The 23,648-nt window shown below is 39.3% G+C and overlaps 1 protein-coding gene across 1 annotated transcript in view; it reads right to left on the reverse strand.

Annotated features, from left to right (window-relative positions):
* LOC126213359 (uncharacterized) overlaps positions 1 to 19,209 on the reverse strand; it is a 189,382-nt gene extending 170,173 nt beyond the window's left edge. Inside the window, exons 1-3 of the mRNA XM_049941063.1 lie at positions 19,031 to 19,209; positions 18,853 to 18,942; positions 12,205 to 12,294 (exon numbers count right to left, since the gene is read on the reverse strand). Coding sequence (XP_049797020.1) covers positions 12,205 to 12,294; positions 18,853 to 18,942; positions 19,031 to 19,039 — 189 coding nt within the window. The 5' untranslated portion in view covers positions 19,040 to 19,209. The remainder of the gene's footprint in view (positions 1 to 12,204; positions 12,295 to 18,852; positions 18,943 to 19,030) is intronic.
* Positions 19,210 to 23,648: the final 4,439 nt, after the last annotated feature.

The raw sequence follows: 23,648 nt of genomic DNA on the forward strand, positions 1-23,648 counted from the left end.
ATTTAACTAAACGACATACAATACTGCTACAGTTAATCTAAGTCACTATTTGTCAAAACCAGTAATTATTCTCTGTAATATTTTAGTGCAAATACTTTGCAGAAATGAGTTAAAACACAAAATCACCCCTACACTACAGCAGAACCTCGATTACCCGACTTTCGATTAACCGATTTCTCAGATTACCCGTCGGCAAATGCCAGCATTATTGATCGATTTTCTCCTGCCACAAAAGGTGTTTCTCTATGTCGTGCTCCTCACACTGCTCAGTTGACAGACTACTGTACTGCCGGACTGTTTGCTTTACTGTACTCTTTAATCTGCTGTTTTATCAGTGTGCTTTTTAAAATTTGTACAGAATTCCATTTAATTTTAAAGCTGCAGTGTAGTTTTATACAATTTAAATTGTGATTAAGAAATGCAAGGAATTCTGAAAGACTAAAAATTGCTACAGAACAGAAAAGGAAATGTGTTGTGTGCACAATCAAGGAGAAACTCAGTATTCTACAAAGATTTGACACAGGTGAGTCGGTTAAGAAATTAGCTTCTGAAAGGGGTGATGGAGTGACAACCATTACAGACTGAAAAAAAAAGAAGCAAAAAGATCTTTATGTTTTTTGTTAACTGTAAATGGTGAAAATGCTTTAAAAACTATTAGAAAAACCAAAACCTGAACTCTCCGATAACACATTGTGAGTTTGGTTTCATCAGGAAAGACACAAGGGCCCCACTTCCGGGCCCTAACGGGTGAAGAAGCAAATTCCAAGCAAGTGAAGGTTGGCTTCACTGGTGGTAAAATTGTCACTGATTTAGACAAGTTGCTACTTCAGGTGAAAAGCTTTTTCCTGAAGATGATCAGGGTGTATACGCGGACAAGGAAAAAAAATTCACGGATTTCTCCTGGATTTCTCGGTTAAAAATACACTTTCTCCTTGGTGAAAACACACTTTTTCCCTGTTCACTGACAGTATATGTTCTCTCGGTACTGTGTAACTTATCAATTCTTTGAATGGTTATGGTTTTATACAAGAGCGTAGAATTTCCGGCACTTTAGAAAACAAAACTCGGAGAGAAAAACACCTTTTGGAAACATCTTTGATGTACAGCAACATGTACACTGCATATTTTCGTATTACAAAAGTATAAATTCGAATTCCACCAAAAACTGCACGTTACTTTCCGAAGCATTGAAATCTAGATTGCGATATGCTTTTGTAAGCCAGTCATAGGTCATGTCAGGTGATCTCGCCAGCCGATGACAGCGGATATTCAGAGCTTAGGACACGTGATGTAGTCAGCCAATAGCAACATCACTGTTAAGTAGCACGAACACACAAACAGCAACAGTTAATGGTTTAAATTAATATACATAGTATTGCTACAAGAAAAGCAAAGCTTTCACATAAGTTAAAATATTGGTGTCTACGGTTAATACGCTGCAAGACAAGCTAAAATTTCACATATAATGTTGGTCTTTTATGTGCGTATTACACTTTAAGATATATCACACAAATGAGCGAGTAAAATTTTTAATAATGACATAAATGTCTGATCTTCTGGGGTCAAAAATCTTCCAAATGGCTCATCATCAAAGAGTTGATTTTTAAATGAGAGTCAAACACACTGTGATTTAAGAAATTCATCGTACATTCTTGCACATAGTTCAACTTGCGTAAAAGGAAATTTACTATGAAAGTAACACTTTTCAAATGACCATTCGCAGTATTTTCCACAACCTTCAGCAGTTGTCAGAGCGCGCCAGATAACAGGCGCCACCACGCTTGCGTAGCTACTATGACTTAGGAGGCCCATATGTTCTTATGTGTAAAACATTAAAAGATCTTACATTATATCATAAAAGAAAAAAGGCATCAGAGGATACTCCAAGAGCATCGGAATTTCATGACCGTACTAATATGTGCACATTTAAAGTGCACATTCGTATGTCCAAATTCCCAATGAAGTAGGCCTCGACCTGATATCAAGCTTTTCAATGTGGTTTTCGGGATGCAAATTTTCTTGGAGTACCAGTAATGTGTTATATCATGTTTGGTTCTTTATTGTCGCATAATGCCATACGTGCTAGAAGATGAAAATGTGCACTTGAAATGCAGCAAACAGTTGAAACTAGCCAATAGTGTGGAATTAGACACTTTGTTTCAAATATATTGACTGCCTCAGCAGAAAAAATTAATAAAAGGAAATTTCTTTAGCAAACCAACAAAAATAACTTCATTGCTCCGCAACGTGATTAATGCTTGACCGTCATAAAAGTGGAAATAAAATAAAATCTGAAGCTAATAACATATTTTTGCCTTCCATAATTATGTGAATGTATTTTAATTTGCTTGATATCTCCTGGCCATAGAAATCCGTTTTGTTTTCATGTGACGTGAGAGCAGTAAACGAAGAGGAAACAGCAAAATCACTAAATGTAAACACAGGTCACGTGGAGACTAATCACTTCTCCACTATAACTCAGACTGCTCTGCACATCAGCCCCGGATCTACGATATTTCAGAACCGGGGCAATACTAGATAGTGGCACCCGCTCCTCCTCCCCCCCCCCCCAACCCCACCCCACCCCGCCCTGTCCCTGGAGCGTTTGAGATAAGACGTCATAAATTTTTTTTTAAATTTAATTTTCAAAAATATGTTCATTTTGTAGTGCACATCTTTCTGAAGAGTCTGATGCATAAAACGTGTATTCGAGGAAATGTAAGACAAGGTCATTTTTATAACATAACAGAATGTAATTCACAAAGTAGCAATATCAAATGCCTATTAGGCCTACTAGAAGCAAAAAGCTTTATGTTAGGAAATAGTTTCACAACTTCATTCATATGCTCAAGTTTCTCAAGCACGAGATCGAAAAGTAGTAGTATGAAATTTTTATGCAAATTTGGAATCGTCATATTCTTCCATAATGTGTGTGATGTCCCCGTTTCTTCTCCTTCCTCGTTCTAACAAACAATCTTGTCGTCACTAGTTCTGTAACTATTCCTGCCAATGTCAAAGCTTATTTGCCAGTTAACTTAATTAACTCTGCCATAATCACCAGTTTAATTATCTCGCAATTATTCTCCGGTTAGGCTTTGTTACATGTTTGTACAACGCGTTTTTGCGCTGCTTCCCGAATAGAACTTACAGTGGCTGCTAGCCAGGGACTGTACAACTCGCCCTTACTAGTATATCAATCTGGCCAAAACTTTTCTGTCAAAATTTCCTTTTCTTGGATACACCGAGAAGATAGGTAATCTTTCTTACCTATTATTCCTGTTAGTCGTTTAGTCTGACTCTGTTAGTCTGAGTCTATGGATTTCGCTAGTAATCATTCGCAAACCCAATCGACCACAATCAGACAGCAGTTGGCGTTCATCCGTTCGGCTTTACTCCGCTCAGCTCGTATAGCCCCTTTTGTCTGCATGAAAGTTTATTTCCAGATGCAATGAGAATTCCCCTGACAGGCATCATGTACACTATGCACGCATTCACAAATAATTCAGAAATCAACTTAGAATGTGTTCGAAAATGTCCAAAAACGGACAAGGATGCTTTTCAAAGTCATACGAATAATCGATAGACCAACGTGCGCTGGATGCTGGGCGCTTTGTGAAACAAGGTTTTTTCCTCTCAAAGAATATGAATTGCCCCCCCCCCCCCCCCCCACCCCATGCTCCCCCAATATCTGGGCCAGCTGCGCATGCACGAGTCTGGCAGCTTGGGCGCACCAGTAAAATTTTCCCCAGTAGCACCTAGCTGCTTGCTGAGACTGCTTACACAGCCAACAGCCACATTTCTGTAGCCAGAAGTGGGAGAATGCACTACTCAATTGCGCACGCGCACAATCCCGCTCGTAACTGCTAAAACGAATCTAATGTAAACAGTTGTGAGATCACGCTCTTCGGAGCCAGTTTGTTGTTACGAAGCATTGCATAGTCTTCCTTTGACACATTTTTCTGGTGGCAGATGCTTGTATGAGCACTGGGTTTTGTTGTTGTATATGGCGCATTTCCTTTGTAATTTAAGTTTTATTTTCGTTTTTTCTCTCGTTCACGTTTTATTGCTGCAGTATTATTCTGCAGTAGCGGGATACAGTAGTATCCTTTGTCAGAGTATCGGTTCTTACCAGTCAAAATTACGAAAGTGTAACTGAAAACAAAAATAATGAAAAATTCCTGGAATTCTAAAAAATTCCCAGGGTGTTTCCCGGTTCTCCTGTGTCGTATACATCCTGATGATACATGTAGGGAATTTGTTGAAAAATTTGACAAAAAAAAATGGTCTCATGACATAAATTGGTACCTGATGAATTATACTAGACTGACGAGACAGCACCAAAGTATAAAAGGCTCCCTCAAGAAACTCGTGCCTCTAAGAAAGGAGCAGTAACAGGCTCGAAAGTTGCAACTCAAAGGCTGACCGTGGCAACGTGCAGCAACCCAAGTGGTAGCCATTACTTTCCGTTGTTTGTAATCGGCGTATCTGAGAGACAAAGAGCCCTCAGAAACAAAAATATGTCAGCACTTCCTCTTCATTGCAAAGCTCAAAAAAGTGCTCGAATAAATGGTAATTTGTTAACAGTAGCTTTTGACGCATCTGTTCCAACTATTAAAAAAGACACGAAATAAAAACGAACCTATCAACTACTGCAACTGTATTACTAGACAGAGTGCCGAGCCCCTTCTCGGAGCCTGAACTTTAACAAGGTGACATAAAATCTATGTTTTCGATGCCTCCTGCCTCCCATGCGAGTTCAATAATCCGTGCTACGGACCAGGGTGTTATCGAGCTGCTAACACGGCATTATAGGAGGAAATATGTCAGTCCTCTGTTAAGAGACATGAGAAGATGGTTGTGAACTTTTTGAAGCAATGGAAAGCCTCAATGTGAAAGATAAATCTACACACTTGCTCAAGCTTGAGAATAACTTAAGAAAACCACTCTACAAAAATCATGGAAGAAGGCCTGTCCTAGCCTACACCAAGAGCAGCATATTCCAGCAACTGCAAATTCAGTCTCTGATTTGCAATCTTTTCAGTATCATACCCAACCTGCTGATGTAGACGAACAGCTAGCAAAAGTTGACACTGCTCACGTTTGCAATGGAGAACTCGAAGACGGTCAGACGACTGATCTCGTTTTGCAACAGTACAGTGTCGTGCACAAGGAGTCGGCTGTTGAAGAAAAGGAAGAAGACGAAGAGATCAGCCATTCTGCAGCAAAGGATGTGTCCGAGACTGCCCTCAAATACACTGCCGTTCGTGAAAAGTGCAACATCGAGAAAGAATTACCCGAATAGCCACACACGTGGTGGAAGTGGCGAAAGAAGTGCAAGCAACACGCGATACATTTTGCAGCGAGATGGGGTACACGTAGGCCGAGCAGAGCCCTCTCGTGTCAGTGCGACAGGGTCAGTGTTGTGCCTAATGTAGTCCGTACAGAGCTGACACTCGAGATGGAAACAAAACAGTGAGTGCCAGTACGCACCGTCGACGTCAAAGGTAGCAGTATCGGCACGTGAGCGAGTTTGAACTGGGCAGAACGATCGGTCTCCAGGAAACGGGGCTGTCGTACTGCGATATTTCAGGTCACACAGGGCACGCTGCTACGACAGTGGTGCGTGTGTGAAAGCAGAGGATAGACGAAGGTCGTACGCAGCGACGAGCGGGAACTGGACCACGGAACGTGACCACAGCACGGGACGACCGTCACCTTGTCCGCACAACCATTACGGACCGTACAGTGTCATCCACAGCGTAGGCTCACCGTTGGAACACTGCGACAGGTGTGAACTCGTCTGCATTGACAGTTCGTCACTGTCTGCTGCAGGTCGGACTGGTTGCACGCATCCCATTATGTCAGCTTCCATTGCCCAGAAACCACAAGCTCCTCCGTCTGCAGTGGGTACACGAACACAGTCACTGGGGTGCTGAAAGGCAATGTGTGATCTTTTCAGACGAGTCCTGCTACGACGTGTCCTACAGCGATGGCCGCATACGTGTCCGGAGGTACCGTGGCGAGCGCAACCTGGAGGGCTGCACTGTGGAGCGGCATAGCGGACAGACACCAGGTGTGACGGTTTGGGGCGCCATCACTTACAACAACCGATCTCACCTCGTACGCATTGCGTGAAATTTGAACAGCAGCCGGTACCTAACGGAGGTCGTGGAGCCCGAGGTACTCGGCCCGGTTAGGACATCTCCACAGCCCACATTTTACCAGGACAATGCCCGGCCACATACTGCGAGGAATGCATAGCGTTTCTTTGAAGAACGGCGGGTACTGTTGCTTCCCTGGCCTGCACGTTTGCCAGACGTGTCGTCCATCGAACACGTCTGGGATGCCGACGCGTATAGCAGCTCTAATTGCAGTGCACGGTGGCTACACGACATGCTGAATAGTAGGACTAAAAGGACATTTACAGATTTGAAAAGGTACTTAACCTGTGGTATTAAATTAATTGAATTCGTGTGTTTCCTTCTCAGTGTTGCAATTTCTGCAAACTGTAGTGTATTTGGAACAACAGCTGAATTACAAGTAAAGCGAATAAGGAAGTGGTGTGATGCAGCTTCGGAGCCAAGGTTTAAGAAATTTGAACAAAAAGGCATTTTACACTTTTTGAAGCATATTTTCAGTGTGTGGTGTTTTCTGTTTTCCTTTCTCTTTATTAAAAATGTATTTTTTATTTAATTTTGATGGATTAGATAGTTTAGTGCTCTGTAAACGATTTCTAATTATTCTCCAAATATCTGCCCTTTTTAGTGTTCCGAGTGCCCTCCGCTCTTGAAAGTGGCGGTTAATCGAGGTTTTACTGTTAACAAAACAGTACACCCGATGGTGAGGACAGAGAACACTCAAAACGTGGCAGATAGCTAATAAATGATGACAGTTAATCGGTGCAGCATGTTTTGTTTGTGAATTGAGAGTGTTACAGCCAAAGGCTTAAATTGAAATACCTAATGGAATAATGAGCACTAACATGAAGAAAATGAAGAAACAAATCAGACAAGCTTACAAAAATCCAATTAGTAGCTGTAAATACAGTAATAAACAAAATATTCCATTTTGTTCTCGCTATCACCACCACCATCCTGCAGTTCTCAACATTGTTCTATCCCGTGCGAACCTCATCATCTCTGCACAGCTACTGCAGCCTCCGTCCACTTGAAGCTGCTGGCTGTAGTCAGCCTTAGGACTTCCTCGACAACTTTTACCTACCAGGCTTCCCTCCATCACGAAGTTGACGATTTCTTTACGCCTCGGGATGCACCCTATCGACCGATCCCTTCTACCAATTGAGTTGTGCCGTAAACTGACCTGTTCACCAATTCAATTTAATATTGTCTCTTCGGTTATCTGATCCTCCTGTTTAATTTTCGGCATTCTTCTGTAGCATTGAAGATGAAAAAAAATTTCTTCTCTTCCTCGAAAAGTTTAAATTGTAATGAACAAAATATTGATGACATTTCCTACTCATGCAACTTTAGACAGGTGTATTAGCATCTTTCACAACTATTTCTCAAATATACCTAATGTTTTGTATTCATTACTCAGCATTGAAGATGAAAAAAAATTTCTTCTCTTCCTCGAAAAGTTTAAATTGTAATGAACAAAATATTCATGACATTTCCTACTCGTGCAACTTTAGACAGGTGTATTAGCATCTTTCACAACTATTTCTCAAATATACCTAATGTTTTGTATTCATTACTCCTGCAGAATTTCACATTCATTTAGCAGTCATTTCAGTTACGGAGCTGTGCTGTGTACTTCTCTAAGAAAATTGTTCTTTCTGCTACTTTCATAGCTGTGAACTTGCCTGTCTAACACTCACAATTCGCTGTGTGATTTCACGTAACATACACCTTCATATGTATACAATTGTGAAAGCACGAGAATTTTAAATTTTACTGATCGCACGGTTTTTTGACGACAGATGTTAAGCAGAACTTGTATCACCCCGGAACACTACACCACAGAGTTTAAGGCTATTCACACCGGTGTAGCAAGCCAACCTTCCTCATTTATGTTTTCAGCGCAGTATGTCAGCAAATGTAATACACACAGTCCTGTTCCAAGTGCTGTTAATTTCACCGGCTCCTATTTGTACCCTTTCATTACTGATATGCAATACTGACCCTGTGTTAATCACTGGTAAGGCAGAAGCAAAACAGATTCTTTGGAACACTCTTCGGGAAACGTAGTCCGTTAACAAAGGAAGCAGCTTACAAAACACTCATCCGACCAATACGTGAATATTGCTCGTTAGGCTGGGATCCAGTACCAGATAGGACCGATAGGGGAAACACAGAACATCTACGGAAGAACAGCACGTTTCGGTACACGTTCCATTTACTGTGAGAGAGACGATCTGCAGCACATTATTGTCTACTGTTAAAGTTCTGAGAGCTTACATTCCTAGAAGAGTCAACCAATGTATTGCTTCCTCCTGTGTATATCTCACAAAAGGACCACAAAGTTATATAAGAGAGCTCTGAAGCTCGAGCCAACAGTAATCATTCTTTTTGCAAACCATATGCGACTGGGACAGGAAAAGTGAAACACGTACACAAAGTACCCTCTGCCACGCACCATACGGTAGATTGCCGAGAGTAGATACAGTTGTAAACCTGCACGGTAAATTCAGGAAACTTACCATAAAACAGACAAACATCTAACAAGTATTCTGCTGCATATTATGTAGATATATTCCACATAAACCACAAAATATGCAAAGGGGTGGGAGATATTACATACCTTTTAGCTGAATCTCTGATCACGTTGTTTTCTGTATACATTTCTGAACTGATCTTGACGATCTCTGCATGTCCTTCCTAACAGACGGGTGACAGTAAATGTCTGTATTCAGAGTGGGAGTGCGTGCGATAGTTTGCACGTTTTCTCACTTAGGAGTATTCAAAGTGTCCGAAAATGTTACAACAAACTTCTAGGCATTGTAGATTGTGGCTTAAGGAAAAAAAATTGACCTGCCAGGCCGTCCCTTTGGCAGTAAGCGTGACTTTGCACCTCGTCAGACCGTAGGTGGCACGTGTCGCATACCGTATTTACTCGAATCTAAGCCGCACTTTTTTCCGGTTTTTGTAATCCAAACAACCGCCTGCGGCTTAGAATCGAGTGCAAATCAAGCGGAAGTTCTGAAAAATGTTGGTGGGTGCCGCCACAACTAACTTCTGCCGTCGAATATATGTAGCGCTTCACAGGCATGCTTTGTAGGCACACAGATAAATACTGGCATCAAATCCTCTGCGTCAGTAAATAAATTAAAAGAAAAGGTGGAAGATGAGCTTTTTTCTCCGCCCAGAGATTCGACCACTGCATTGTCATACATTATCCAACAAAGTAAATACAAATTCCGTATTGTTCATTTTCAAATGTAGCAGCGTTTCAATGTACTACGAAAATTCGACTGGAAAGACTGTTTGGGATGTTTGTCAATATGGCCAACTACTTGTCAAAATGGCCAACTCTACGTTCTGAATTTTAACCTAACTGTGAGAAGAGATGGTTGCTAACAGGAACTTTTATGAACTGTGAATCACATGCTTTTTCTCTTCACCATAAGAATAATACGAAAATAAACATTATGCCATGTATTGTTTCATGTTTGCTGCTATCTCATTTAAATCCTGTCTGCCTAATAAACTACGAACCTCGAGTGAGACAACAGCAAACGCGGAAGAATATACATATCATGCCATGCTTATATTCGTATTATTCTTATGCCGAATAGTGATACAGTCAGAAATGAAGCACAGCAATTGACTAGATTTTTAAATCTAAGATGACTAATTTCTGCTAATGAGACGATTCCTCCCTCTCTCTCTCTCTCTCTCTCTCTCTCTCTCTCTCTCTGTTTTTCTTTCTTTCTTTTAAGCGGGGGTAGCACACACAAAAGCAAGCCATGTCGCGAACGGCAACAGGTTGTAAAACACTCATCAGAATGCGACAAACAATGCATGACACAGTACAGTAATGCATTTTCAGCTTAAAGTGACGTAAACACCTATAGCAATGAGAACGGCACTTATCAGATCAAAGAAAAATAAGCAATCGATTCAAACCAGACGAAGCACGTGAAAACGGAAGGGTACCCATATAAATACGGACGGAGCTCCTGATGCATAGCAATGGCTACCTGGTAAAGCTTAACTGCTAAGCTTACAACTCGAACTAAACTACTGTAGCTGTATCGTCATTCATTCGACCGAAATTGTCTCTCATATTACAATGGACCAACTTTGTTTCGATTTGGAGATGCAGCCTAAAACTTTTCTCTCCCCTCGAATTTCGAGTCTCAAATTTCGGGTGCGGCTTAGATTCGGGATATTTTTTTTTTCCCTTGATTTCGAGTCTCATTTTTCATGTGCAGCTTAGATCCGAGTAAATACGGTACTGATCACAACTGACCGCCACGATTTCCACTGAGGAAGACGAAGATAGCTGCTGTGTAGACAGACCTCAGTCTCCTACGAATGTGACGCTCCGTTGTCTCGGCGGACGATTCCGGACACAGATTTACACGTGTTGTTTATTTTTCTCCTGTTTACCGAAAAACATTAGAGATTTTAGATGGTTCCAGGAGGAAACTAAACTGTCTGTGTCTAAAACCATCACCGTCACATACATAGGAGAGAAGACCTTTCTACGCAGCACCTAGCCTTATCTTCTCCACTGGCGATCGTGGCATTCGGTCACAATCACTGAATAACAAACAACACTGTGAGACTTTCTGCCTACGGCCTGACAGTGTGCGAAGTAACGCTTGCTGCTGACGGGGAGGCCCAGCGACAGGCACCTGCACCTGCAAGTTTTACGCTCTGTGGCATCATTGGGTGACATTTACAGACGCGGATTCCTATCCTCGATTTGTTCCTCAAGGCACTTTCTGCAACACTTCAAAGTCTGTCGCAAGATTTTTGAGACGAGCTCTACAGTTAAGACAAAAACCTGTTTTCTCTTTATATTTACCTTCTTTCTGTATGTTGGTTATGCCTTTGGAAGTGTCTTGCTCACGCTATTTTACAAAACGATAAAAAAGCACAGGTGATGACGATTTATTATTATTATTATTATTATTATTATTATTATTACTTTCCTTTCTCAGATGTTATGTCTGGTTAAAAATGGAAAGTGACGCGGACCTTGATCAAGCGTGACTTCCTTTTAACTGTACGGTATATGTTACATTGCATTTAGAAACTTTCGGCTAATTGAACATGTATAAATAATTACGGATTTCTGTAGTTGTATATATACGTTTCGATGTAGCTCTATTGCGTTGATGTACTGGTGGATATTGTGTGGTATGACTCCTGTAGTTGATAGTATAATTGGTATAATGTCAACTTTATCCTGATGCCACATGTCCTTGACTTCCTCAGTCAGTTGGATGTATTTTCCAATTTTTTCTCCTGTTTTCTTCTGTATATTTGTTCTATTGGGTATGGATATTTCGATTAGTTGTGTTAATTTCTTCTTTTTATTGGTGAGTATGATGTCAGGTTTGTAATGTGGTGTTGTTTTATCTGTTATAATGGTTCTGTTCCAGTATAATTTGTATTCATCATTCTCCAGTACATTTTGTGGTGCATACTTGTATGTGGGAACGTGTTGTTTTATTAGTTTATGGTGTAAGGCAAGCTGTTGATGTATTATTTTTGCTACAGTGTCATGTCTTCTGGGGTATTCTGTATTTGCTAGTATTGTACATCCGCTTGTGATGTGATCTACTGTTTCTATTTGTTGTTTGCAAAGTCTGCATTTATCTGTTGTGGTATTGGGATCTTTAATAATATGCTTACTGTAATATCTGGTGTTTATTGTTTGATCCTGTATTGCAATCATGAATCCTTCCGTCTCACTGTATATATTGCCTTTTCTAAGCCATGTGTTGGATGTGTCTTGATCGATGTGTGGCTGTGTTAGATGATACGGGTGCTTGCCATGTAGTGCCTTCCCCTTCCAATTTACTTTCTTCGTATTTGTTGATGTTATGTGATCTAAAGGGTTGTAGAAGTGGTTATGAAATTGCAGTGGTGTAGCCGATGTATTTATACGAGTGATTGCTTTGTGTATTTTGCTAGTTTCTGCTCATTCTAGAAAGAATTTTCTTAAATTGTCTATTATTATTATTATTATTATTATTATTATTATTACTACTAAACTGTGAAAGCTACTCACCACAGCCCGTGGTACCGTAAGTATCTCATCTATTGGTTCACATTTGACAGAAACCGTTCCTCTGCTTTCCATGGCAGCAGACCTCAATACCTGAAAAGTCAAGAAATAGATTAAAGAGGCAGCATTGAATTTAATTATTGCATGAGCCTACTATAAAAGCAGTGAAAGGCTGTGAATAGGAATTGGCAAATCTACCAACTTGTAACCATCACTTGCAATAGCGACGTGTGAATTACATTTGCTGCCATACCATGCTGAAAACTAAATGACAGAGTGGCTGGAAATGATAATGTGAACAGCCTAAAACTGTACAATGTAATGCTCTGAGGAGATTCAACTTCTGCTAAACAATCATTTAAAATTTAAAAAATAACAAGAATGAGAGGGGTTCACAAAAGGGAGTCCTGTAGGGACATTTTGTAAAGAGTTTGAAAATATCACTCTCCCAGGACTGCGAGTATATGAATGCGTGTGCTACCTTAAATCACATATGGACTTTGAGCTATCCAGCGAAATTCACAGTAATGAAACAATAAGAAGGAATGATTTTCACAGTTATGTATACAGCACCGCCCTGTATGAGAATTGTTTACTAAAGAAATGTAAAATAACCTCCTTCCTTTGCTCGTGCCTGTGTCCCGCATCAACGAAGGGTCAGCCACAGTTACGTACAGACCTGGCACGGTAAATTTAAGCGACGGGCAGATGCCGTTCCTGTCGCCACCCTATTACACTCTGCCTCCTCCCCCCCAAAGACGGAATGAGGGTATCCCAACAGTCTCACTTTCATACGAAAGTGAGCAAAAGTTTTCTAAATGTTAGTGAATTCTGGAACTGAGGTGGCACTTGGGTGCCAGCACAAAATTGACCTAGTGAGATGTGGGAAACTTCCTAAAACCCACCCCAGGCTTGTTGGCAGACTGCCACTCACTGTTAATCCGCCGGCGAATTCCCAGGGACAGCACAGCTCCCCGTGTCGGCAGTAGCACTTCGACATGCAGAGCTATCTGGGCAGATAAATACGAAATAATAATCTGTATCAGAAATGTTTGCTAAGTAAATGTAAAATAATCTTGCTTGCAAAAATAAAGAACATAGACACACTTGGCATTTTTATGACAGAGTTGAGAAAGATGTTAATATCTAATAGCTTCAATAGCATCGAGGGGAATATATTCGCCCCCGAGCAGGCGCACCATTTTTCAAAACACGAGCGTGTGTGCAGTGTCCTTCGTACATATGTAAAGAATATTTTGTCTTTACATTACCAAGGTAAACGTGTATGATCAATATCACAGTTTAATCTTCACTTAATTAAACAATGATAACCACGAACCTACTATGCTGTCATAGTAGGAAGAGAGGTGATACTCCTACGTGGAGTGTCCCAGGTGGCTGATAGGGAAGTTCTCACCGGTCTACCGGCGGACTTGAGTGAAATAAAATAGCTCTTGTGGACCAAACACACCCTCTGCGGTTAACAACCGCAGTTGTAAATCGGAGCTTGCTCCAACTAAGGTTGACAACCTTTGAAAGTCAAAAATGGAAAGGTCTTTTAGGAAAAAAAAATTCCACCGCCCTGCTCAGAAAGGCAGGAAAAGGCTACATCGGATTCGGTGGGTAGTCAACTAGAAGACAGCAACGAATCCGAGCGTTTGCAACCATCAAAATGCACACTAAAACACAAAAAGAAGATGAAACATGAGCAAATAAATTATATAGCAAAACACAACATAAACTTACTACTTCAGACCGGAAAACTCAAGGAGCTCACAGATGAACTAAATAAACAAAAAATTTTAATAACAGGGATCCAAGAAATGAGAAACACCACAGAGGACCCATTCGAATCACAAGGATACAGAATTTATAATGGGTAACCAGGACCAAGGGCAATGAAACGATGTCCCCAGTTAGGAACAGGGTTTTTAGTAAACATAAAAATAATAGATTCAGTAACGGATTTCCAAGCAGTATCACCAAGAATTGCGACTCTCAGCTTTAAAACAATGAATAAAACCTATACAACAATAAATGCTCATACCCAACAAATGAAAAAAATTGTCTAACAAAAACAAAGGAAGAGGTAGATAAATTTTGGGACCTTCTAGAACAAACTGTGGACAGAGTAAATAAAAAGAATGTAAAAATCTTATTGGGAGATTTCAATGCTCAGTTGGGAAAAGAAAGGAAATATAAAGATATAATTGGAAAATGGAGTCCACATAAATTTACGAACAAAAATGGTCAAAGACTTGTAGAACTCTGCAGAGAACACAACATTATATCTAAATCAACATACTTTAAGAGGAAGCCAAGTAAACTTAAAACATCCAGACTGTATGGACAAAAATTTTCATAAGGAGATCCACAACGTTAAAGTACTGAGAGGAGTAGACACACACTCAGACCATTATATAGTTAAAATTAAAATCAAATTCACCCCGTTAAAGAAGAGGACCTGAAAAACTAATAAAATAAAAAGGAGGTTTGACCCACATCAGCTAATTAAAAATAATAAATACCAACAAATAACACAAACAATCAAATTAAAAGATGATCTAGAACAACTAGTGCCTGTTGTTGTTGTTGTGGTCTTCAGTCCTGAGACTGGTTTGATGCAGCTCTCCATGCTACTCTATCCTGTGTAAGCTTCTTCATCTCCCAGTACCTACTGCAACCTACATCCTTCTGAATCTGCTTAGTGTATTGATCTCTTGGTCTCCCTCTACGATTTTTACCCTCCACGCTGCCCTCCAATGCTAAATTTGTGATCCCTTGATGCCTCAAAACATGTCCTACCAACCGATCCCTTCTTCTAGTCAAGTTGTGCCACAAACTTCTCTTCTCCCCAATCCTATTCAATACCTCCTCATTAGTTATGTGATCTACCCACCTTATCTTCAGCATTCTTCTGTAGCACCACATTTCGAAAGCTTCTATTCTCTTCTTGTCCAAACTGGTTATCGTCCATGTTTCACTTCCATACATGGCTACACTCCATACAAATACTTTCAGAAACGACTTCCTGACCCTTAAATCTATACTCGATGTTAACAAATTTCTCTTCTTCAGAAACGATGTCCTTGCCATTGCCAGTCTACATTTTATATCCTCTCTACTTCGACCATCATCAGTTATTTTACTCCCTAAATAGCAAAACTCCTTTACTACTTTAAGTGTCTCATTTCCTAATATAATCCCCTCAGCATCACCCGATTTAATTCGACTACATTCCATTATCCTCGTTTTGCTTTTGTTGATGTTCATCTTATATCCTCCTTTCAAGACACTGTCCATTCCGTTCAACTGCTCTTCCAAGTCCTTTGCTGTCTCTGACAGAATTACAATGTCATCGGCGAACCTCAAAGTTTTTACTTCTTCTCCATGAATTTTAATACCTACTCCGAATTTTTCTTTTGTTTCCTTTACTGCTTGCTCAATATACAGATTGAATAACATCGGGGAGAGGCTACAACCCTGTCTTACTCCCTTCCCAACCGCTGCTTCCCTTTCATGTCCCTCGACTCTTATAACTGCCATCTGGTTTCTGTACAAATTGTAAATAGCCTTTCGCTCCCTGTATTTTACCCCTGCCACCTTTAGAATTTGAAAGAGAGTATTCCAGTTAACGTTGTCAAAAGCTTTCTCTAAGTCTACAAATGCTAGAAACGTAGGTTTGCCTAATCTTAAAAAAGAAGCAGAGAATCTAGCTCCCTTGAACCCATGAAGGAAACGTGCATGGTGGACACCAGAATGTGACAAATTCCATGAAGATAGACACCAAGCATGGTTAAAGTTTCAAACACATGAAACTGAAGAAAATGCCATCAACCTAAAAAATGAAAGAAAAAAATTCACACAAAATATTAGAAGAATCAAGAGAGGATTCCATAAAGATATTATAAACTCTATAGAAGGTAATTATCATAAAACCAAATACAGGAACTACTATAAAATCTTTGGGAAACAACTACAACAATATGAGGCCCCTACACTAATACTGAAAGATTAAGATGGAAGAATGACACACAGTAACAAGGAAAATGCAGAAATCATGGCAAAAGCATTTAACAAACTTCTGAACTGCGAGGAACCCAAAGAACCCTTACAAATCAACATAAATACCCCAATAAAAACCAAACCTAACAAACTAGACCCTCCAACTTTCCAAGAAGTAGAAAAAATTCTTAAAGAACAAAAAAATTATAAGGCATGTGGAGAAGATCAGGTTTTTGTTGAAATGTGGAAATATGCAAGTGACACAGTCAAGAGCTCCTTACACATGGTTCTAACAAAAATTTGGGTAACAGAACGATTCCCCGAACATTGGACCACAGCTATTATCCATCCACCCACTACACAAAAAGGGAGATAAGAGCAACCCAGACAACTACAGAGGAATCTCTCTCCTAGATTGCACATACAAAATTCTATCCAAGATCCTATATGAAAGAATCAAGGAGCAATTAGAACAGGAGTTAGGGGAATATCAGGGAGGTTTCAGACTATGGAGAAACTGTGCAGAGCAGATAATTAATTTAAAATTGATTATGGCATACTACAAGAAATTTAGACTGGCAATGGCAAGGAAAGCTTTTCTGAAGAAGAGAAATTTGTTAACATCGAGTAATGATTTAAGTGTCAGGAAGTGGTTTCTCAAAGTATTTGTATGGAGTGTTGCCATGTATGGAAGTGAAACATGGACGATAAATAGTTTAGACAAGAAGAGAATAGAAGCTTTCGAAATGTGGTGCTACAGAAGAATGCTGAAGATAAGGTGGGTAGTTCACATAATTAATGAGGAGGCATTGAATAGAATTGGGGAGAAGAGGAGTTTGTGGCACAACTTGACAAGAAGAAGGGACTGGTTGGTAGGACATGTTCTGAGGCATCGAGGGATCACAAATTTAGCATTGGAGGGCAGTGTGGGGGGTAAAAACCGTAGAGGGAGACCAAGAGAAGAATACACTAAGCAGATTCAGAAGGATGTAGGCTGCAGTAGGTACTGGGAGATGAAGAAGCTTGCACAGGATAGAGTAACATGGAGAGCTGCATCAAACCAGTCTCAGGACTGAAGACCACAACAACAACAAGAAACGGAACAAACCTCTGGCAATAACATTTGTAGATTTTAAGAAGGCATATGACTGTCTCCACAGACCTTCAGTATTAAAAATTTTAAGAAATCTAGGACTCCATCCAAAACTAATTAAAATAATACAACTCACTCTAACCAACACCAAATCAAAATTGAAGTTTAGAGAAGAAACAGTAAAAAATAAATGGACATTGGAGAATAGCATCAAATGAAACAGTATATAAGAAAATTGAACCAGTCATGAGCACGATCAGGAAGAAACGCATCTCATTCTTTGGACATCTGATTACAACTCCAGAACACAGAATTAGTAAAAAAAAATAATACAAAAATTGTGGAATAGCAAGAGTGACATTAAATGGATCACAGGAATTAAGGAAGATATAAAAGAACTCCAAATTACAGTAGATGACCTAAAAAACAAGACAGAGAAAACCAGAATACTGCAAGACCCGCAAACCAGACTACAAATGAAAATCAATAGAAGGAGTACAGGAAGAGTGGTCTCAGATGAAGAAAGAAAGAAGATATCTGAAAGAATGAAGAAATATTGGGCAGACAGAAGAGCAAAACACCTTTCATATAAGAATAGACTGTAGTAATTATATTACCTAAATATCATATTAAGTTATTGTTGAGCCAAATTGTTTCTCTGTGTAACTACATCTTTGTATTTTTGACTACAGTGGTCCAATGAAGGCCATAAAATAAATAATAATAATAAATAAACGATGATAAAATAAACTTATATAATATGAGCTAAACTACTGTTTTATTACACAATAATGAAATAAATATTCGCTGTATCACTCTGTTACTGAGGACAAGTGTTACAGAGACAGTAATGACCAACTCGAAGCATTAAACAGCGCACCTGCTTTAGATCCCAGTGAAACACTTATTCGACTATTAATTATATCGTAGACAATTGTCTCATTGTGAGACTGTGCTGCTCGTTTGTAATCTGGGTTATTTTATTGCACAGATCGTAAATTTTTCTCGTCTAGCTCGCTTTGTAATTTATATTACTGCTGCTAACTTGGAGATATGACAACACAATTTATCATTGTCATAGCTGAAGCAGAATAGGTATAGGTTCACAATTATGAAAGAACAATGGAACAGCGCAAAATCATTTCATTCGCAGTTGGCACACTTCATATACGGGCGAGTGTCAATCATCTATACTGACACATATCTGATACTACTCAAGAATATGCAGACATACTTTCACATAAACAATGTTACATCTCTGATTTCATTGTTCCGGGCAGTAACCTGTTGAAGTGAGCTTGGCAAAAATCAATAACAATTTTGTCAGTAAACTGTGTGTGTGTGTGTAAGTACTGATATATCCATTACAATTTTAAGATTTTCATTTTTCTACGTAACTACATTAAATGCTTTTCCACGTTACATATATCACCTACACACTGTGTATTGTATACCCGTTTGGACTTGGCAGCATCACTGTACAAAAAGCTCAAATGATGAATAAATTTTATTGTTGATGTTCTTTTGCATAACTAGCTTTGAGAGCAACTTACCATGGTCCTTGGTACCATAAGCACCTCATCTTTTGCCTCCAGTTTCACAGAAACCGTCATTTCCCTTTCCATAACAGCAGATACGGATGCCTGCAAAGTAACAAAATGGATTGACATAGCAGTATTCAGCTTTATTTGTCAATGATATACATCTCAAAGTCACTGCCTCCAGTCTAACCTTAATCATAGCCAGTTAACTGGAATAAAATTCAACACCTGTAGTGGACTTGGTACACAGATACAATATTTCCTTTCCTTATGCAGAGCATTAGGTGGTAGAAACAAACAATTACTGATGAGGATCACTAAACATGCTGGCACCATTTTACCTAAAACATTTAATTCCACCAATTCCACAGGTACGAGTGTGGTACAGACATCATCAAGTCAAATGTAGAGTTGGACACAGAAGAAAACAATGTAATCAAAGTTTTAAAACAGAAATGTTAAATTGATGTTCACTTTATGCCTCAAATTTGACACTAGTATTAAATACACCTACCTTCTGAATTAACTACAGTATAACTCAAGGAGTTCAGCATTTATCAAATTACAATATCGGCAGTATTTTATTATTAAATTATGTAAAAATCTAAAAAGCTCTTCCTCTTAACTGGACACCCTTCACTTAAGCCACCCTTCAGAGTCACGCGACGTTATTTACTACTCTGTCCACAGCACATAATCGCTACTGCCAACTCTCGGGCAAACTCGTCATGTGCGCTCTTCCCAAACAATTTAATAGGCTTACTTATTGCAGCAGTGTGATAGTTTCACCAATCGACATTATGCAGTATACTGATGTCATTTCATCACAACTGCTACAGCTACTGTAACTAAAATGTCAGATGCTACGTTGTTGTCTTTACCCACATAGCTAGGAAAAACATCAGACAACAGTGCACTTTGCAACAACTGACATGTGTACTTCCTAGCATATCAAACTTGTGCACTGCAGACTAGGAAGTGGAGAGTACTCTACGGACCGAGTCACGATCCACCCTCACAGCTTCACTCCTGATACATCTCTGCTCTACCTTCCCAGGGCAAGTCACGAGCAGCAGTCTGGTAGCTCGGTCACCGGGACACTTGCCCTCGAAAGGCAAAGCTCCCAGGTTCGAGTCCACATCTGAAGCACAGTTTTAAATTGCTGGAAGTTTCAAACGGGTGCACACGAGGCTGTAAAGTGAAAATTCATTCTGGAAACAGATAGGCAGTTAATAAATGCATGCCAAACCAGTTCATTTTCTGTTACAATATGTATTTATTGATTTGCCATTATTCTGACTTTTCAGTTATGTCGTGTTCAAAACTATAGACACCAGTTAGTATTTTTAATCTAGAAAAAAAAAAGAGAATCATCTTCAAGCTTTCTCTGGACTCACACTTTTTGCGTATCTCTATGTAACTATACCGTATTTACTAACCACTGCTGTTTATGGGTCATTCCATCCTGAGTGATCACATTTTTCGAAAGTTTCCCCATTCTTATATTTCTGATTTTGTTCAAATTTATCACGGGTACAGATATGCTGTAGAAATGAACTCGTGGAAAAACTGATCTCATTATAACCGATGCATTGGAAAATGTGGTCCCATATTTGAGAAGCTCCTTAATGAGGGTCCGGTGAAAGCAAGCAAACCCCAACGTTTGAACCTTCCTTAATATGTGGGAACAGCAACTAGGAAGCTCTTGTTTTCAGATTCTATACAACCTTTGGCCCCGAATCATAAAAATACAGTGGGGCAGTGTGTAAAACACTTCGTGAACCAGTATAATGCATCAAAGTATCCCAAAAAAAGTATCAAAAAAGATGTTATATTTTTTAGTCTTCTCCGAAGTCGGATATCTCTAGAGAAAAAACACAAAACTACAACAACTTGACAACATCTTAACCGTACCTGGGGCAGGACTCTATTGGTACATCTTCCTGCCTAAGCACTTATTGTTGATCATACTCAATTAGAAATGTGGTGCCAAACATAAAACCGCATAAAGTGAGCCAACTTCAGGTGCAAATATTGTGCAAAAGGGTCACTTCAGAAGTTGTTGTTTCCAGCAACACTGGAAACAGCACAGTTATCTCCACTAGAAATGTCTTCTTGTATCTTAAGAGAGGATTCAGCAAAGGGATGAAAAGTTAGGTTGTACTGCAACAAAAATCATTGCAAGATGCTACAGCTTGTCAAATGCACAGCGTCAAATCGAGCAACATTTGTGGTTGGCAAACTGATGCCGATTTACAACTAACCGTGAACTATACAATTTTCTTCTAAAGACATCCCTCTATGAAGCCATTGGGCAATAGTTTAATCTGATATTGTGGAATTCATGTATGATTTCTATATACATATTGTCCAGGAAAGAGGTATTTTGTCTCAATTACAAGTCCTAATGGAACAAAAACAGAAATTCCTATTGCTTGTACATTTGGAAGAGTTGTTCTTTCAATACTTAAGAGAAATCAAAGAGCTAGAAACTTGGTTTTCTAAATTTTGGGAGTTACAACCAAAATGGTGCATTACCGTTGGAGCAGCTGGAATACATTCAGTATGCATTTGCGTAATCCATCAAAATGTGAATCTAATGTTTAACACGAGCCCTATTGACACTGACTGCCAAGTCCTTCCTGCCAAGATTGTCTGCAGTTTAGGTTTGAAGGATTACATGCTCCAGCAATGTGAAAACTGCCCAGGAAGAACAGAATTACAAAAATATTTAACAGAAGCTTTTAAAATTGCAACAATTCAAACAATGGACCCATACTGATTGTGACGCACTGGAGACAAAGCAACTGTCTATTGACGAATTTAGTGAAAATTTGATTGCCAAAGCTTTCTAGTCATCGAGACATTGCAAAACACCAGACTTGTCACTTGAAGATAATCAAACAAAATTTTAAGCTCGGTGGATTAGTTATTCTAATGCATTTTGCAGAAAATTATTCTTTCATCATACATGATGCTGGGTATCACTGGAACAACAGTCAAGGAACACTGCATCAGTTCGTTGTTTTTTTTTTTTTTTTTTTCCCCACAAGCCACATTAAAAGTTGTGCGACTGAACTGGTGGAATTGTTAAATGCTAAATGCTTAGTAGCCTCAGCAGGCCTGCAACAAACTACAGATGATCAAATTTTAACGCCAGAAGATTTATTCAAATTTTGTGACCAACAAGTACAAGGAATCAAGTTCATTTCTGTTAAAAGCCAAGAAATAGAAGACAAAAGAAAGCTACAAGAACAACAATTTGCAAATGGCCACACTTTGGATAAAATGTTTTATGCCAATGGATTTGAACCACATTCAAGTTAGCCAGGTTTCAAGTGATACAACTTCTTTTGTGGCTTCAGTTTATCAGCCAACTGACTCCAATGTGGCTTTCGTGTCAGCCTTATTCGTGGCCAATACATTGCCTGCATCTATGACAATAGCTAGTAGATTGGTAACATATGTGAAGTTGATAATGAAGAACAAGTAAAAAAAGTCTCTGGTGAAATTCGTGCACCTTTTGGCCCAGCAAGCTCATTCCATTGGCCTGAAAGATAAGATAAATGTTGGATTCCTGAACAGCACTTTATCATGAGTAATGCAGCATTTCCACCAACTAGAACAGGATGTCAGTATAATTTTACAGAAGCCATATCGAACAGTATTGAAGAAAAATTTAATTCCATGAAAAAGTAATTTTAAGCACAAGCTTCGGAACCAATGTGACCCACGTATCGGCTTGGGAACCACTGCACAAAACCCAACCGAGGCTTTGTAAATTTGACGAAGAAACCAGCAAACGCAACGATCTATATTTAACAGGATAAGCAATGTTTGATAACAACAGCACACCCCTCTTGCCTTTGCAACCATACATGGCCATAACCAGGATAGGTACAGAAACTGACTCAACTAATTGTTTTGAACTGACAGTCATCAAATTTCTATGCTTTTCAGGTCTAGTTGGAACACCTGTATTAATCTACCAGTTGCCATTCTTGCTTGTCTTGAAGTTGTGGGTTCAGCAACCTGTACCATGTTGCAATCTTAGCATATTACACTTGATTTTTGTTCAAGTTGAAACTCATATTTGGTTCCTTTGCTGAGCTTACTTCAAGATCCAATAGGATGTTTCCAGTGCACAAAATTGTCCTCTTTCCAATGGTACTGAAAGGAATTTCTGGAATGATCCTTTTCCAATATTTACATCTGAACTTGCCTCATTTATTGTAATTTTAAATACAACACCATGTTTGTGACTGAGTACAATTGAAAATAATTGACTATGCTAACAGAATCATGTCACAGGCTTTGCCAACAAATGTGCCAAATTCAGTTCCTTTGCATTGTTTCCTTGCTTAGATATCTGTCCCCAAAGGGAGTAAAAACTTCTGTGCAACTTTCTCTTCAGGTTATTTGGATCATTTTAATGCTATATGCTACCTTACAAAATGCATTAAATTCTGCCACATTGCATTTGTCTAATTCACAGCCGAAAGTTACCCAAGACCTGAAAGTAAGAGTTTCCTACTTGCTTTTGTCTTGTAATGAAAGAACTTCAAACACTGACTTCTGTTCATTTTCATGCACATTGGTCAAAAATTGATCCAAATAAAAGGCCATTGTTTCTCATATACTTAAGGTGACGATTTAAAATTTTACACAGGCTCATTTCTAGGATAGGTCTACATGCACAGCAAATTTCAGGAAAATTGAAGCTCAAGGAGTGGAAGGTCTATGAGTCTTTGAGACAAAATGAGCTTCATGAAAAATATCAATGTATGCATACACACCTTTGTAACACT

Source organism: Schistocerca nitens, chromosome 11, assembly GCF_023898315.1.
Source record: "Schistocerca nitens isolate TAMUIC-IGC-003100 chromosome 11, iqSchNite1.1, whole genome shotgun sequence".
NCBI classification, from domain to species: domain Eukaryota; kingdom Metazoa; phylum Arthropoda; class Insecta; order Orthoptera; family Acrididae; genus Schistocerca; species Schistocerca nitens.